The sequence below is a fragment of the Etheostoma cragini genome, chromosome 11 (assembly GCF_013103735.1).
Source record: "Etheostoma cragini isolate CJK2018 chromosome 11, CSU_Ecrag_1.0, whole genome shotgun sequence".
NCBI classification, from domain to species: domain Eukaryota; kingdom Metazoa; phylum Chordata; class Actinopteri; order Perciformes; family Percidae; genus Etheostoma; species Etheostoma cragini.
Window position 1 is genome coordinate 9,774,587 of NC_048417.1, and position 11,419 is coordinate 9,786,005.

Consider the following 11,419-nt stretch of genomic DNA (forward strand, 5'->3'; position numbering starts at 1 on the left):
ACATTACAAACATTATGAAATCACAGTTCGCCCAAGGCATTGCTGCTGCTGTGAAAAGTTGTCACAATTGACTAGTTAGCACGGGCATGCAGTTCGCTGGAGACAGGCACTAAATGCCATACAAGTGACCCGTGAATTTTTAATACAAGCAAAGTGGTGACAATAAGACAAGTGACAAGTAAGAAAAATGACTGTCCAACTGAATAGTAGCCTACTGAGGCATGCTCTGCTTAAAACTCCAAGCCGAGTCCTGTTATTACTGTGCCCTGAGCAGTACAGGAGCACATTCAGCCATGCCCTCAATCTTAATGCAATCCAGGTCCACAGTGTTAAACCAGGACCCAACATGCAATCAGCAGGTTCCAATGTGATGTCCTACTTTGATTATAAAGCTACATTCTTTTAGAATAAAAAAGAATTTCACACCACAGCAGACTTATTTGTAAGCTAATTTGTCACAGGCTTATCAAGGCCTATTCATCACTGATCTAGTAATTACTAGAATGAGCTACAGTATAACCCCCCTTTGTCCCCCTCTTTTCTCCTCCCAGCGATGGTCAGCCTGTAAAACCAGGATGTGTTGGCACCTTTATGATATAAATACTCACACACCCTGGGCATAAGAAAGCTGTCAACAGAACATTTGTTTTCCATTTTTCACCACCCAAAGCACTTCAAGCTGAGGGGGAAAAAAGGAGACAAGGTGTTAAAACTGTACTGCAACACTAACTATTTTGCCCCTTGGTGAATTTTGGTGCTTAAACAGATGGGGCTCGAATTGGCTCCCTTTTATTTAGTGCAACAGGATTGTCCGAATTTCCATTCAGCAAGCTCTCACCTCCACACATGCTTGATTGTGGTTTGGCACAGCCAGATTAAAGGCATACAACACGCATGGAGTACATTCACACATGCTGCAGACACACAAAGAGCAGCTGCTATCTCTGTTCTCCATTAATGGCCATTCATCACTAAACTTTTTGCTGATTGAAAAACACAAGTGCATGTCAAGTGAACTGAAAGACAAGGGATGTCAGAGGTTAGTGAGTTGACCCACGCATGGTAGTAAGCTGTTATGACCCCCCCCAAAATCTATCCTACCATAAATAGATCAAAGCACATCTGTTTCTGTGTACAGCAGCCACACATCTATAATTGCAAACTGGCCTTAATGGCTTAGAGCGACCCATCAGATGCTAAGCAGTTTGGACACAGGAGATGCTAAAGCATATGAGCTGAGTGCAACCATCAGTAATCGCTGGACACGGAATTCTCTGGAGCCACAGCGGCGGCTGTCTGGTCTCTATTGGACTGAAATAGATATCACAACTTCTGCCCAGGGACGAAGGCCCTGAGGAGCCGGAGCTGACCACACAGCTGGGATTGTGAAGCAGGGGTAGTCCACTGGTCAGAGGCAGGGATAACACTAGGATCAATGATTGGGGTGGAGAAAAAGTTGGTTAATGGTTAAAGATTTAGAGCAATAGTCTAGCTGGAGATGGTGCGTTTATCGGCGGAGCAGACAGTTTTCCTAAAAAGCTGCTGTTTTAAGCACAAGAGAGAAAACACAACAGTTAATAGTTCAAAATGAGGTCTGGAAGAGTCTGAGCTGGTCGTGGCTGAGAATGGGGTAAGTACTGAGTGATGAGAGAAGCCTCAAGTTGGCCAGTTGTCACAGTGTGACACTGATTCTGCCTAATGAGCGTAGTGCTGTCACCACACATCTGCCTCTCATTCACTTGTAGAATCTGGCAGACTCAAAACCTGCTGGAGTCACTGCTAGATGCTGGAACTTAAGACACTGCCACCTCACGACATCAGCCCTGGCTGCCAGATTACAAAGAACCTAACAAGATAACTTATACTTGTACCACAGAATCAAAAATGACAACAATACAAAGTTTGTGCCCTATCATCCACCGAGAATGAAAAAAAGTTGTTTTGATGGATCAAAGAACAATATCAATTTTTATCTAAATATAGAACTGTAATTAATAACAACTCCATATTGTTTGTCTTGTCAGCTATTACTTTATTATATTTTATATTTTTACTGTTGTCACTAATGTATTCAAAAAGGGTTTTGGATTGTGGAATACAGTTGTATTTGTATTTACTGGTATTTGTTCTTCTTCCAATTGCAAACAAATCATATTATTTCTTATAGACCGCAACATTTTTTTAAATAAGTTATCTTTCTTTTCTTTTTATCTTTTAAGACCCACACAAACCTAATTTGTTCTCGCATGTCACGATTACACAACGGGTAAATTCTCTCTTTAATGACATCCCATATGTATTTTACATTTGTTTATGATAAAAAATACCACATTGCTTTTGACTCTCAACATGATTCAGTAGATGAAATGTTACAGTAATGGAATTGGAGTGCATATGTTAGATATTAGCCTCTCTGGTGATCAGAGGAGACAACAAGACAGCAAGAAAGACTGTGTGTCCTGTATGTGATGATGATTAGGTCGTGGTGTCTCTGATCTGCAGAGGACAGCAGTTCTCCCATCTGTCCTGACTCTGAAGGCGTCTCTGTAGACCGAGCAGCTACTCAAAAATTCCTCGTGGGCATCCTCCTGGAAAATAGCACAAAGGTTTACTAAACATCATTGTGGCGGTGGCACCAATTATTGTTAATATACATCAAAAAGCCTCAGCCGAGTCCAAGAAGAGACTGATCACTCCGATGATGGCAACTGTCAGTCTGCTCCTGAATGAAGAGAGCTGTTGAAATAATTAGTCCATGCCCTCTGAATAAAACAATAATACAACAGCCGAGATAACATCCAGATTATGCACGTCTCCTCAGATGACCTGAAAACCTGCCCCGGCACGGACCGTGGAACAAGGCCACATCTTCAAATGTTGCCTCATTCACTGACCACAGATGAATACAGGCTTTGTTTAAGTGAAGTATGTACATGTTGTGGTAACGTTACTGAAGAGGAACAGAGATGAAAAAAATCGCAGCAGTTGTTGGGACGTCATTTGTTTGACCTCATGTTCATTGGTTTTTAATGAGCCGTGAAGGTATTAGGAATTTGCTGCACTTATCGCTTGAATTTCAGGCTTCATTAGATTTGTAAGGAAAGTAAAAAAAAAAAAATTACAATATCATTTTTTAAAGATGCACACACTACCTTGAACACTAAATCCAATCAGAGACAGCACAAAAGGACAAAGGAAATCCAGGCCATATACAGTATGTGCATGTATAGTGAAACATTACCAAAATTATTAAAAAATACAATGAAATTACATAAAAGTAAAAATAAAAAAACACTGATAAGGAAGAAAATAGCAGAGGCCAAAAGTCAGAACTCAGAGCTGGAAGGATTATTTTACTGTAGATCCTGAAGATGGTGCTGCACAGCTGCATTGCTCATCATTTTTTTTGAAAATACAAAAGTACACATTAGACAGTTATGAGAGACCTCCTGTCAGCTGGTTTCAGATCCTGTAGTAGACTGTGAAACTAGACTATCAATGCTACTCAACCCTCATGTATTCCTTGGGTCTAAAGTGTGTTTTATATCAGAAATATGGGTTTCTTTCAACCAAGTTGCCCAAAAATGATTGTTTAAAAAGTTTCAAAACAGTATCCTGACTAAACTTTGACATAGGCCATACCAGTCTGTGATCCACTCAACACTCTCTGATTTTAACTGTTAGCCGAAATAATTCATAATTTCTGCTTTTTTGAACAAAACAAAATGATACATTGTCATGCAAATTAAGTTTATTGACCACTCAAAAGTTAATGGAAACAATTTAGAAAGTACCAAAAAAATGTCAAAAGAACAACAACAACTAAAAGTTAATTTTCAATTTTGACCCAGAAGGACAACGAGTTCATGGTCGACGGGAAGACAACACACGGGTTAACAGTCCCTAACCAAGTCACTAAAGCCTTACCAGCCCCAGGGGTGCTGTGCTGTAGCTGAACTCTGATCCACCTACTGTATGGAGGGGATTGGGCTAACTGGCATGAGGATCGATAATGTACCACGCAATTTTTTGATAACAAAGTAATCTAAAACTGATCAAGTCAATCAAACTACAAAACGTCTTGTGTCTGTGTCTGAAACATGTGTTTTTGTTGTCAGTGTAATTTCAACTATCAGGACTTGTTTGTGTTGACTACAACTCCAGCCCTGCATTCATTATTCAGTAGTTGTCAACTCATAATAAATCATTGCATATGTATGTGTTAATACTGCATATATAGTGTTTGTTTACTAAACACTGTAAATTAAATGTACATATGGGATTCTAATAATTTTGTTTTGCAATATCAACAATTTTGTTCTGCAATAAATATTCCCAGTTACTGTAGCTCTATGTAAATTATGTTAATCAAGTTAAAGTGCATACTCATCTAAAATGGTAGATTATATAGATGAAAGCGTTGTCTAGTCAAAAGTGTTGTTTTTAAATATTAGTTCATCAGCAATGTCTGATTTGAAATGGTTTTGTCCATGTTTTGTTGCATTGAAGCAAACCTCTGAATTGATCTTTTTGAGTTTGATCAATTTCAGTACACTCACTAGTTAATTCTTTAGAAAGCAAAAGCAAAGTGATTTGTATGGCAAATTAACTAAAAAATGAAATGAAATGATTAGTAAAAACGACATCAAAAGCTTCCAGTGATAACTTTACAATGCTCTTTGCTATACTCTTGGGTCTGGTTTCATTATACTTTAAAGATATTTTCATACTGCAGTACAGTATCATTAAATGACAAAACTGTGCCATGCTTTGGTTTCTAGTGGTGGTTTTCAGACTTGGACCATCAAATCTTGATATGTGTTTCATTGTGCTGCAACCTAACCCTTTTTCAAATTTAATCAATCAAGAATCCCTCGATTTGTATAGGACAAACGGAGCTTAGCATCTGTGGGTGCTTCTGTGAAGTGTGTATATGTGTGATAAGCCCATTAAAACTGATGGGTTTTTGTACCATGAGACCTTCCTAAATGTGGGAGGAAGGTGTAGTTCACAGCATGTTCATGAGTGTGAAGTCATAAGCAGTTCAAATGGATACCAGGCAAAATTAGCTAGTGTGTGTTTTTCACAACCAGCAACACTAGTGTCAACAGTGTGACATGTTAGATTAAGAAAGACTCACTATGAATGGAAGGGACTGTGGACATTCATTCTGTCCATAGACACCTGTGACAGCATAACGTGATGGTCCTTCACACGCACACAGCCTCAAACACTTTATTCTCTTCATCGCATTGCTCTTGTTTTGCGCTCACACCAAATAAGGCATGCAGAGTGAAGCAGTATACTTGCAAAGGCTTTAAAAGTGTTAACTGTAAAACAACAAATAGCTCATCAGGAGTAAAGGTGACAAACAAGGAACAAAGTGTGAAGGGAGAGTATTCACGTGAGTGTGTTGGATTAGGGACAGGGACTGACTGTGGCTGGGGGGGGGGGTGGTGATGATGAGAACAGACACAAGCCACATGGGGTCCTCTGACAATGCAGGAGTCCCCTGCGGTATGTCCAGCAGTCTACTTTTGCACACAGACACACACACATACACACTCACACACACACACACACACACACACACACAAATGCACACAAGCACGCAATTTTAAAACTACGACACTGACTTTGTATTAAGTGTATAGTGCAACTGTAAATAAAGGTTGTTTCAGTTAAAACGTAAAACGTTTTGTTCAAATGAATTTCATTCTTCATTATGAATGGCACTGTATAATTTTATGTTTCTGATTTGTAATGATTGCACCCCCTCTATTGGTAATATGTTTTATTGCAGTTCTATGGCAACTCTGGAAGCCTCCATTACATACAGTACATTATATACAGTAAATGACATAATGTATACAACATGCATATTGTTTTTTTGCATGTCTATGTACAAAAAATCACCATCACCAAAAAGTCATTGTCCATCAATACATACCAACACTGCTTTTATTTGGCTGCTGACTGGGTCAACAGCAGCACAGTGAAGTTGGTTTGATGAAACAGACTTCATTTTCACCCATGTGGGCGAAGTCTCATACACAATTCATTTTGGCAGCAAAAAACATCCTAAATGTGGTTAGGCATCGTTTGTGGAACCATGCTGTCTATTCCACACTTGTTGTGGACACCAAAAGTCATTCCCAGTTTGCCTCACCAACACACCACTGGTTGCCCTCCACCATGAGGGTGTCTTTAAAACGATATGCCTTCTGGGGTGTTCTTTTATGGGCTGCAGTTGCACCATTGACTATTGTATAATTCTCTTCAAATCAGTTTGTTCCCCCCCCCCCTGCCTTGTTTTTAGCCCACCCCTGACTTAACAACCAGAAAAAGGTCACATTTCTGAGAAGTGACTTCCATGCATGTTCCATGCTGGGTAGTCACTTTCAATTTCCTAAGACCTTTCATGTCACACACCCATCAACCCAGAAAACTGCAAACATACTACTACACAAGTCCATGTGCACCACCTTTATAGTGGTGGTGTGATATGTTAAATAGAAAACTGTAAATCCAAAATGAGACATTTTCTAAGCAGTCCTTTAACTAGATAACATTAAGGTACTCAAGTGTAGAGTTATTGCAGAAAAAGGAAATAGGCATTGTTGCAGTTTCAAACTTTCCCTTCAACTTTAAGATCCTCATCAGGAGCAGGATTGCACGGATATGTATTATGGTTGAGGGGAGGAAAAAGGTACTGATGTGGCTCTGACTACTCTCTGTTAAAATCTCTGGATGGGTTGACATTGCTTATTAAGGGTAGTGAGAATACAAATGGCATGCATGAGCAGAAATGACCGTTTCCTTCTTCCCATGTCCTCCTGTTCCCCTGCTGTATTTAACACTGAGAGATCCCCAGGACACCTAGCGAGCGCTCAACAAACGACTTGTCTTTTCTTTTTCCAGCACACCGTTCAGATGGTACGAGATGTTTATCTCTGCGCACAAAATTAATGGAGCATGAAATGGAGGCCTGAAGTGCAGCAGGCTCCTAACCTGCAGGTGACATTGGTCTACATGAAGCCCTTATTGTGACCTAAGTGAGCTGTATTATAACCGCATTTGACTGGTGACAATTAGTGACCTTTTGCCTTTCCAGCAGCCATCCATTTCAATTACACCAACGTGAAGAGGTTTGGCAGGCAAGCAAGACAAGATACTGTAGCCAATGTGCGTCTACTATACTTTCATTGTTAGCTTGGCTACTGTGCAATTGGTCTTACAATACTAATAATACTGATGAGTATTGTATCTACTGATGAGATACGGTGAGTTGGAAAACTATTCTGATTGAGGTTTAAGTATGTAATAATGGTTATTATGTTGTGCTTTTATTTTCTTTAATTTCTTTGAAAGGTCGTGCCAAAGTGAACTCTCTGATCTATTCTGTAAACTATCAGCCAATGAGTATTTTCTGGCCGTTAGTGGCCTTCACTGAGTAAGAAAATGAGTTGTGAGAATTTGCAATATGACTCACTTTTGTTTGCTGAAGTGAAGCTGCTGCTGCTGCTACTTCCTTTTTTGAGGCAGACTTACTTCGCCACTTTGCCATTCGACACCATGAGCATTCTCAGAATTTAACAGCATGTTTTTTCAGTTTGGATAGTTCACATTTTTAATCTTTTTAGGGGTTTGGTGGTTGAGATGTATGAAGATGTGAAATTCTTCAAACTGTTTGTCAGTCATCCACACATCACAGGATTGCGACAGCAGTACTTGAGCTTTCTTCTATATCTTCCATCATCTCCACCCCAGGCCTGCCTGCCAGCCTTCACCTCAGTTATAAAAAGTTTAAACTTCAGAAACCTCAGAGGCAGGAACATTTTGTATAGAACGTCACATTTTATCACTTCATCTAACCTTTCTCAAAAATATGCTGCACCCAGTGCAAGCAGTAGTGCAAATATGTGCACTGTTTTATTAAACTCTTAGCCGCTGAACAAATGACATTACAGCTGCTTTTCTAACTTGTTCAACAGCAACCACATTGAAATAGATACTCTACACATTCAGAAAAGCAACATTAACACAATCCGTACTTTCTCTACCTCTCTATCACTAGCTCTTTATCTTTCCTTTTCTCTAACACACAAGAGCACTTTGTAGCACAAATGGCTGGTAAAACAGTGGGATACGGTCCACACATGTAAATGCATACATGTATAACATTGTCATACATGTAAATGTATCAACAACATTTCATTTGTAAAGGCTCTTTGATAGAGGTCAGTGTAATGGGATGACTTTTACAGGTGGTTGATAGGTGATTAATAAGGAAACAATAGAAAAAGGGAAACTATATACATATGCAGCATATTGTACTTTTCGTTAGGATCCCCATGAGTAGTATACGGGTATGCCTTTGGTCTTCCTGGGGTTCTGAATATACTGTAGTAAAACAACAAAAACATACACTAAAAGTACAAACAACTTAAGATATATAATCAATATGCAAGCTAAATAGAACAAAGGAAACATGAGGAAGGAAATTAAGGATGAAATAGTAACAGACTAGCTGCCAGGTAAACATAGAAACAGAGAGAGAAAGACACCTAACATATATAAAGTGATACAGAAGCAAGCAGTCTAAACAGATAAACAATTGAAAGAAAAGGATATTAAAATAACGAGACAAAGACAGATACATACATATGTATACATACATACATGCATACATACATACATACATACATGTACAAATGATGTGCCTATCCTATTATCTGGCAAGATATTTCTTTGAAGGCTGTTTGAAAGATATTCTGTTATTAAATGGTAGATGTATCTATAGATAGATATAAGATTAAAATCTAAATTAAAATGATGAAATAGGACAAGGACATCATCATGATACATAATCATGTTTTGAGAAACAAACTGCATTTTCTCATGTTGTCTATTTATTTAGTTAACACACTATAAACAATACACTATTGGACTATATATCAAATCTGTTAATATAAAGCTTTAACAGTTTACTGTGCACTAACTATTGGGGTTTTAGGATGACAGACATACGATGTCAAAAAGAAGAGGTGGGATTTGAACATTGCATCCAACCTTTTGGTAGTACAAGTATCACAGCTCAATTTACTACCACAACCACCAGACTCAGGAGTGTATACAGTGAATTAACTTGGGAACCCATCTCTTATTGTAAGTACTATACTGTGGTGATCTTGACATATAGCTCAGTGGTCTCATGTTCCTTTGCTTATGCACACTTGTTTTCTGGCTGTAATGATTTATGATTTTTTTTTTTCTTCTCAAAATGACAGGTGAAATGGCTGGTGAAAATGTGACCTTGGACTCCAAAACCGAAAACTCTCCGAACCAGAGCAGCTGTGATGTGTTTGTCTACCAAAGAGCTGCCGTAGTCCTCTTCCCAATTTTCTATTCCGTGGTTTTCATTATCAGTGCAAGTGGAAACAGCTTGGTACTCTATGTGATCTGCCAGAGGAAACAGAAGTTCAACTCCACCTCAATCTATCTGGTCAACCTAGCACTATCTGATGCCCTGTTCACACTGGCACTGCCTGGCAGAATTATTTACTACATCCGTCACTTTGACTGGCCCTTTGGTGACATTCTCTGCAGACTGACAACACTTCTCTTCTTTGCAAATACGTATGCAGGTAATATCAGTGCTTCTGTTGCTAATACGCTACCATATATTTGAGTGTGATTTAACATGAGTCTACACATGTGGTTTTAACCACATGTCCACATCAGGTTCAGTTATGTTTATTTTTACATAGTTTGAAACATGTCAGCATTTACACAGACAGTTTACAAGACAGTTTAAGAATATGAGTTTATTAAAATTGCTCCCAACAATCATAAACTCCAAGTTTATGAAGTATAAAAAGCTTGTTGACCATCTTGTTACCAAAAGTTTCAGAATAGGACCAGGATGGTGAAACACATTCTACAAAGTCATGAAGTGACCCTAAATTAATTTGCCATTCTGGTCTGCATGCTTTAAGCATAAACCTTTGCTGCATATCCATTATATTTCCACCAGGTATTGGCTTCATGACCTGTATCAGTCTGGATCGATACCTGGCCATGGTGCATCCACAAAGGCTGCATTGGTTGCGGAGTGTGAGTGTGGTTCGCAGGGTCTCCTGCCTGGTCTGGGCTCTGGTATCCCTGGAAGTAGCTCCTCTGATGTTCCGCAGCATGCTGCGTGAGCACCAGGGAAAACAAACTTGTATGGAGTACTTCAACTTTGACGGCTCCCGCTTCACCCCATATCTCCTGCTTCTGGCCTGTACCATCTCATTCTGCTGTCCGCTCATCATCATCATGGGCTGCTATGCCAAGATCAACCTGAAGCTGCGAGCTGCAGCCAAGCAGAACTCTGTAACTGGTCGATCAAGGAGGAATCATAGGGCCAACACCATTATTCTCCTCATCCTCCTCACTTTTATCATTTGCTTTAGCCCTTACCACCTCAACGTTATGCAGTTTATGTCCAGAAAGATACACCATCAGGCAACCTGTGAAGAGCTGAGAGCCTTTAAGGTTTCCTTACAGGTAAGAACTGTGTTTCTTTGTTTGATTTGAAACCTTCCCCATCAATTGTTACTATTCTCAATCGATCTTCTCCCTGCAGATCACAGTTTCTCTAATGAACTTCAACTGCTGCTTGGACCCAGTCATCTACTTCTTTGCCATTAAGACCTACAAGAAACGGGTGTTGAGCCTGTTTAAAGACTATCTGTATACTTCCGGTGCCTCCTCCAAAATGACAACTGAGAACAGCAGCAGCAACACCTGAGAGAAACCACAGCTGAGCTTAAAGGATACACACAACCAGTGTCGCAGAGAAGACCTAGTTCACTCTGTTGGACTCAAAAAGGCCTATTTTAGTCTCTCTGTTCAGAAGTGTTTTACTTTTTGTGACAATTTCGCATTAATTTATGCATTAGAGGTTAATTAAAACGCCGAACAAACTATTCACTTCTGTTTGAGAACACTGTCTACAATTTGTTCTATATGCATTCTTTTGTTCTTTTTAAATAATGGTGTAGCCTTTCTTGTTAACATGCCTGTGTGATACAGTAGTTTAATACAACAATGTAAAAATACATTTTGGTGAAGCAGTTTAATTGTGTATATGTGCAAGGTGACGTATGTGGCCTCACATATTAAGCTTTGCTTTTTTGTAAACTCTTTTAAAACACTGTTGTGATTAATGCAGTGAAATGTCAACCTTCACTTCCTCTATGTAGAGAAACATGTCGCAAACATTTTCTGGAACGTGTAAACGTGGTCTTAATTAGTTTATTATTGGACACTGGACCTACTAGATAAATCTGTAATGTGTGCTTTCTTATTATTAAAAAATTTCTTACATGGTCCCCACAGTTTTACGTATTATGCAAGAACTTTAGATATGCCA

At 39.1% G+C, this 11,419-nt stretch overlaps 1 protein-coding gene across 1 annotated transcript; it reads left to right on the forward strand.

The window, feature by feature from the left end:
• The first annotated feature begins 9,113 nt into the window (after positions 1 to 9,113).
• si:ch211-184m13.4 (uncharacterized protein LOC798560 homolog) lies at positions 9,114 to 11,135 on the forward strand. The gene is made up of 3 exons (XM_034885483.1): positions 9,114 to 9,647; positions 10,037 to 10,551; positions 10,631 to 11,135. The coding sequence occupies exons 1-3, from the start codon at positions 9,260 to 9,262 to the stop codon at positions 10,793 to 10,795; spliced, it is 1,068 nt and encodes a 355-aa protein (XP_034741374.1). The 5' UTR covers positions 9,114 to 9,259; the 3' UTR covers positions 10,796 to 11,135.
• The last annotated feature ends 284 nt before the right edge of the window (positions 11,136 to 11,419 follow it).